The sequence below is a fragment of the Halyomorpha halys genome, unplaced genomic scaffold (assembly GCF_000696795.3).
Source record: "Halyomorpha halys isolate HHAL.00 unplaced genomic scaffold, Hhal_1.1 Scaffold237.1, whole genome shotgun sequence".
Lineage (NCBI taxonomy): Eukaryota > Metazoa > Arthropoda > Insecta > Hemiptera > Pentatomidae > Halyomorpha > Halyomorpha halys.
The window spans coordinates 218013-224033 of NW_027112495.1; the positions used below are offsets into that span (position 1 = coordinate 218013).

Genomic DNA, 6021 nt, shown 5'->3' on the forward strand with positions numbered 1-6021 from the left:
CAATTATTTATTTATTTTTATTTTTATTATTCTTTCATGACGTTTATTTTATCTCTATATATATTTTTTTTTTTCCCTGAATTGTTTTTGTTTTTTGTACATCTCCTGTTCTTTTTTAGCTTTATATTTTACGTATTTTTATAAAGAAATTTTTACTCTTGCCATTGTTACTTGTTTTTATTCTTATCATTGTATCTTATCTTTGTATTTTTATTCTTATCATTGTATCTTATCTTTGTATTTTTATTCTTATCATTGTATCTTATCTTTGTATTTTTATTCTTATCATTGTATCATTTTGTATCTTTTTAGCCCTGATGAAGCCCCGCAAAGTGGGGCGAAACGTCGGAAAATAAATAGTTGCAAACTATTTTTGTTTCACTTTTGACTGAAACCCTGACCATCTTCTTATATTTCAATTTTTACGGCCAACTATATACACATATATATTATAAAAAATAATTTTATGATGCTTACAAGAATATTTAAGTTGGAAAAAAATCCAATTATTTCTGTTTAAAATAAAATGAAAAGAATATAAGTACTTACCAACACAAAATTGTAATTATTAATTTCTCATTACTGCTTGTATCATGATAATTTAATCTGTAAAATTTTTTTAACTAACTCCTTTTTTTTTTCAAAAAAAATTTCAGGAAAACTACCTGTTTTCCAAAATTATCAATTTCATGTTTTTATTGGTTTATTTAGAAATTCAGGGAGATTTACCATTCCTGGGAATTCCAAATTTTTTGGAACCTTCAAATACTGTTATTATGTATACTAAATGAAATAATTTTATATTAAATTTAATAAACATTACAATGATGATATTATTTGAAATTACTTGTATGAGTAGTAAGATAAAGATAAATTATTGCCACAAAATAGGCTGATGAGCAAAATTGTAAAAATTAAATCAACTACAATACAAGTAGTAATAAGAAATTAGTAATTACAATTATATGTTGGTAGGTACTTGTACTATTGCCTACTAATATATAGTCTATTAGTGTCTAGTAGAGAAAAACATGGAAACTTTGTTTACTTTATAAGTATTAAATGTTAGGACAGTTTTTACAGCTGACATCCCAACCCATGCTAACACTATCCTCACCAGATATGCTGATGACACATATCCATTCTCAGTGAATAATGATCCTTACATTGTATTCCTAACCTTCCAATCCCAGATCACCACCCCTTGAATGGTAACAAAACTGAAGGATTAAAATAAATTTCAATGAATCCCACCAAATCACATTTACCCTTCATTGTAAGCCCATGACCTTCTGCCCCACAGTATCCTTTAACAATACCCCACTTATTCTAGTCGAACAGATCCGTTACTTATGACTACATCTGGACAAACGACTGACATGGAATCATACAAGACTGAAAACAGAGGAAAATGCTCATTGATTCCGACTATTACAACATTTGCTAGACAAATGGTCTAACTTCCAATCCATTAAAAAAGACTGACCTCAATGACTATAATAAGGGCTACCTGGACTTACAGAGTTTAGCTTTGGGGCTCCACTACACCATCGAATTCCTCCCGAATCCAATTCTTACAGTCCAAAATCCTTAATGCTCCTAACTTTGTCACAAATCATGTCATCTATCAGGACCTCAATGTTCCATATGTTGCCGATATGGCCAGAACCTGATACCAATCCTTCCATGATAAACTTCCCAACCACCCTCATCTATTTTTTTCTAACCTGGCTTCTTCATTGCCTAATAATCCTCCTAGGCGTCTGAAAAGAAGATGGCCTCAAGTTCTTCTCCTCTAGAAATGTTATTGCAGTTATAACAATCGGTAGATTCTCCACTTTTTTATGATGTCATTTTATCACTAACAACAAATTTACTTGTTATATATATATATATATATATATGTATATATATTTATATAGTTGTAAATAACAATAAATAAATCATAAAAAAAAAGTTAGGAAATTGGAGAAATATGTATGTTTTTATTCTGTATTTCTGATTCTTAGCATTGATATTAATTTTTTTATAGGTTCTTCTGATGATACCAAAAATACTAAAAAGTCTGCAAAGATACCTATCTGGTTTAATAAGAAAAACAGGCCTCAAATTCCTAAGTGGAGATGTTTTGTCAAAAGTATGGCCTCTACACATTGTGTTTTAACATTCATACCAGCTTCCTTTCATGATCTTAAAATGCTTATGCTTAAAAATGAACCAAAGGTTTATAAACCTGTTGATGGATCAAGTAGTGGAGAAGATCAAAAAACAAATAAACTTGTTCTTCAATCAAATTTAAACCCAGAAGCAGAGCCATTTCACCCAAGAAATGTTATGGACTCAGAAAAACTGCAGAATAGTAGTTCAAAATCTTCTAGTAAAAGTATTTTGGAAACTGAACAAAGTGAAGATGATTTAGTATTTGAATCTGTCTCTGGTATGAAAGAAACCAATAAAATTTTAGATAATCCTTTTCGCCTTCGTTCCAGTTCTTGGGATCCTATGAAGAAACAGTCAGAAGTTTCCAAGTTGGATTTTAGAAGGACTAGAACAAGTTCAGTTGGTGCCAGGATCAAACCCTGGCCTTTCTTGAAAAAATCATATGATGAAAGTGATGATCTAAAAATTTCTCATAATTCCGTCTTGGGTGCTTTAACCCTACCAATTTATATATATGATTGTCCTTTAACAAATTTAGTTGATGCACTTATTTTTAAAACAAGCTTTGAGAGGAGACCTGATATATATCAAGATAGAACTAATAAAAGTGAAAAAGGCCTTCAAAGTGAAAATCCATTATTTGCAAAATCAGAAACAGATACAACTCCAGGTATAAGTTTGAACAAGCAGTATTTATAATTTAATGTATTTTTAATCAATAGCATCTTTGAAAATTTTTTTTATTGGACTTATAATACTGAAGTTGTGTATTAAACATAAGTATTAATACCTATCAAAACATAATCAGTTTTAATTAAACTAAAAATATTCATTTTACTTAACAGAGTTGAATTATTTACCAAGTTTCTTTAGTATGCTGTGCTCAGTTTAACAGTATGTACTTTAGTATGTAAACTCTGGGAGGTATTGGCAGAATTTGTTTGTTTATATAATTGTTCTCTATCTATTTTTTTAAGAATCAGTAAGAATTATACAAAATAAATTATGAAAAATTAAAAAACAGAAAATGTCGAAGAAATAAACATAATGAAAGGTGCCAAAGAAAAATTAAATGATGAGTAATGGACTTAACATAATAAGATATGTAAGTAGTGCCTAAAATAATGAAAGCAATTTAAATCAACATATGAAATGTATAAAAGAAAAATTAAATATATGATACAGTGGGCAAGACAGTTATATAGATGATTAAAAAAAAAATTAAGCTAAAAAAAGTATAGTGTCTGGGGAAAAAAAATTAAAAAGGAGGAGCAAGGGAGAAGAAATATGGAGAATAGGATATGAAGAAAGAAAGAAATATTATAAACAAGAGGAAGGCTTACAAGCTCCATCAGAGTTTCTGACTAGAGTGATGAATTTCATCTTCGCTGATCGAGAGCAGGCAAAAAAATATGTTAGATCGACCGGAAACTGTAACTGCCAAGAAAGATGGTTAAGATAAAATAAGGAAGAAGAAATGAAATCAAAATAAAGTTTAAATGTTGAAAGTGGGGGTGGTAGACACTAATAAAATGTTTTTACTGTTTTATTAGTTATGGTTAAATAACATAAAACGTTTTTACTGTAATGAGAACAAACAACACAACAAAGCCTTGCTGGCAACTACCAACTGACTGTTACAAAACTGTTGCATAACGGTTTGAGCTCAATGATCGATATATTCACAGTTTGCCACAGAGCAACATGTATACATTAAAAATGAATTTTTACATTTCACTTTAACACACCCTCTTAAGTATTCATTTTTTTTTATCAAATTTAGTTTTACATAATTTTTCTTACAAAAACAGGATTAGCAGAATTTTCATTTTACAATATTTTGCATACATTAACAAAATAATTACAATATTAGTTTTTTGCACAGAAAAAACAATAAAAAAACTTTTAAGTTACAATTTTTTTATTTAATGTTTCACAATCACTTCACTGAATCCCTGGTTCAAACATCTCCAACTGGTCTTCTGTCCTTTTATACATGATTTGAACTTTTCGTCTTCCGACTACATCTTTACTTTTCACAGTCAGACTTATAATATTCACCAGGTTTAACAGTATTCGTGGGATCACTAAACCCCCTTTTATTTCTGGGTCTCTTCTTCTTTTTAGTACCAGTATATTTCTTACTTATTCCTCCTAAATTATCTGCTTCACAATTCCACATTTATTCACATACTTCTTCATCTTTGACGAAATTTCTTGGTCACCATTTAAAGCTTTTAATTTGTGCACCCTTTCTCCAATCTCACCAAGTTTCTTTTTCTGCTTCTTCTTGATATCTTCATTTTGCTTAGCCTTTCCTTGCACAATATCTGTCTTTTCCTTTTCTCTAGAATCATCTGTGCACCTTAATGATGCTTCAAGTCTGTTAGGATACCTCTTTATTTGTAGATTTTCTCTTCTGTTTCAAATCTCAAATTGTTTCGGTCTCCTGCATCAGCTTGTTTTTCCAGTTCTCATTCATCTTTAGATAAATTTGCATTATCCTCTTCTATAGCCTTTTCATTTTTTACTTTTATTTCCATCATTGCATCACCACTTTCATCATCCGAATCTGAATCTAGATTAAATTCATTTTTAAATGTTCTTTTAGTAACTTCATGTTCTTCAATATAAGCTAATGGTTCAGACACTTTGTATTCACCACTGGATTTTTCACTAACACCAACTATATAGTCTTTAACAAACACAGATGTTTCAGTGTCTTTTTATTTCTTTTTTGGTTTCAGGTACATTAGTAGCATAAGTTTTCACATCTGATTCAATCTTCAAGTTCATTACATAAAATTCCTCAGAAGATCTATTTCCAACAATCACAGTATCATTCTTTACAATTTTTACTTTGTTTTTAGCAAAAGTCACAGATCCTTTGTTCTTTGTTATTTTATCCACATACAACAAATCTCTAGTGAGATCTGGTATGTACATCGCATCTTTCAGTTCACACTTGTCACTTTTTACACAAAAGCCCCAAAACCAAAAACCATTTTGGCTGTCATGGATGCACAGTTTTTAGCAATAGCTACCTCAGCATCAATAGGTTGTGTCTGCGACAATATACTTATATTGTTGGTCATATGCCTAGTAGAACCTGAATCTAAGATCCATTCAGATGATGATTTACTTTAGCTTTCAGCAAGGAAAGAAACTGCTGATCTTTTGTTCTTACGAAAGAAACAGTCCTCCTCTAGGTGGTTTGTTTTTTTACACATACCACAGAGTTTTTTCTTGGTTGGGCAGTCTTTACTCATATGTCCTTCTTTAGAGCAAGAAAAACATTTCCTCTTGTCAGAAGTAGTTCTCCAATTTGTTTTTAACTGAGTTTTAAACGCAATAGGAATGTCTTTTTCCTCAGTAGCATTTGTAGAGCATCTTTCTTCACCTATCAGTCTTGTCGTTAAATTGGAAAGAGTTTTCCAATTCACAGTTTGCCACAGAGCAACATGTATACAATAAAAATGAATTTTTACGTCTCACTTTAACATTAAAGAGTGAAATTACATAAATTGTGTGAAATAAAAATCTATGAGAACGAGAAGTCAGAAAATTGTAGAAATATATAGTTGGACTAAATATTATATCCTATAATCTTATATTTTATCTTCTATTGTTATCAATCTACTCTACCTACTTCTATTGTTATTAATCAACTACTTTCTACTTTGTTCATTGTCATGTGTCGCAAATGCGGCAGAGAGTCTGAAACACCAGCGCATGTGCTGGGAAAATGCCCCAACAACTCCCTCCTTATAACACGCCGGCACCACAGGGTCAAAGAAGAATTGATGAAGTTCCTTGAAAGAAAAGACTTCACCTGCTTCGAGGAGGTCTATTGTATTGACA

The 6021-nt window shown here is 30.5% G+C and overlaps 1 protein-coding gene across 6 annotated transcripts in view; it reads left to right on the forward strand.

Annotated features, from left to right (window-relative positions):
• The window catches only part of LOC106679968 (KICSTOR complex protein SZT2), a 240391-nt gene that overhangs the window by 123052 nt on the left and 111318 nt on the right, over nucleotides 1-6021 (forward strand). For all 6 annotated transcript variants that reach the window (XM_067050326.1, XM_067050330.1, XM_067050327.1 and 3 more), the window contains one exon: nucleotides 2033-2830. In XM_067050326.1, the coding sequence (XP_066906427.1) occupies nucleotides 2033-2830 (798 nt within the window). The remainder of the gene's footprint in view (nucleotides 1-2032; nucleotides 2831-6021) is intronic.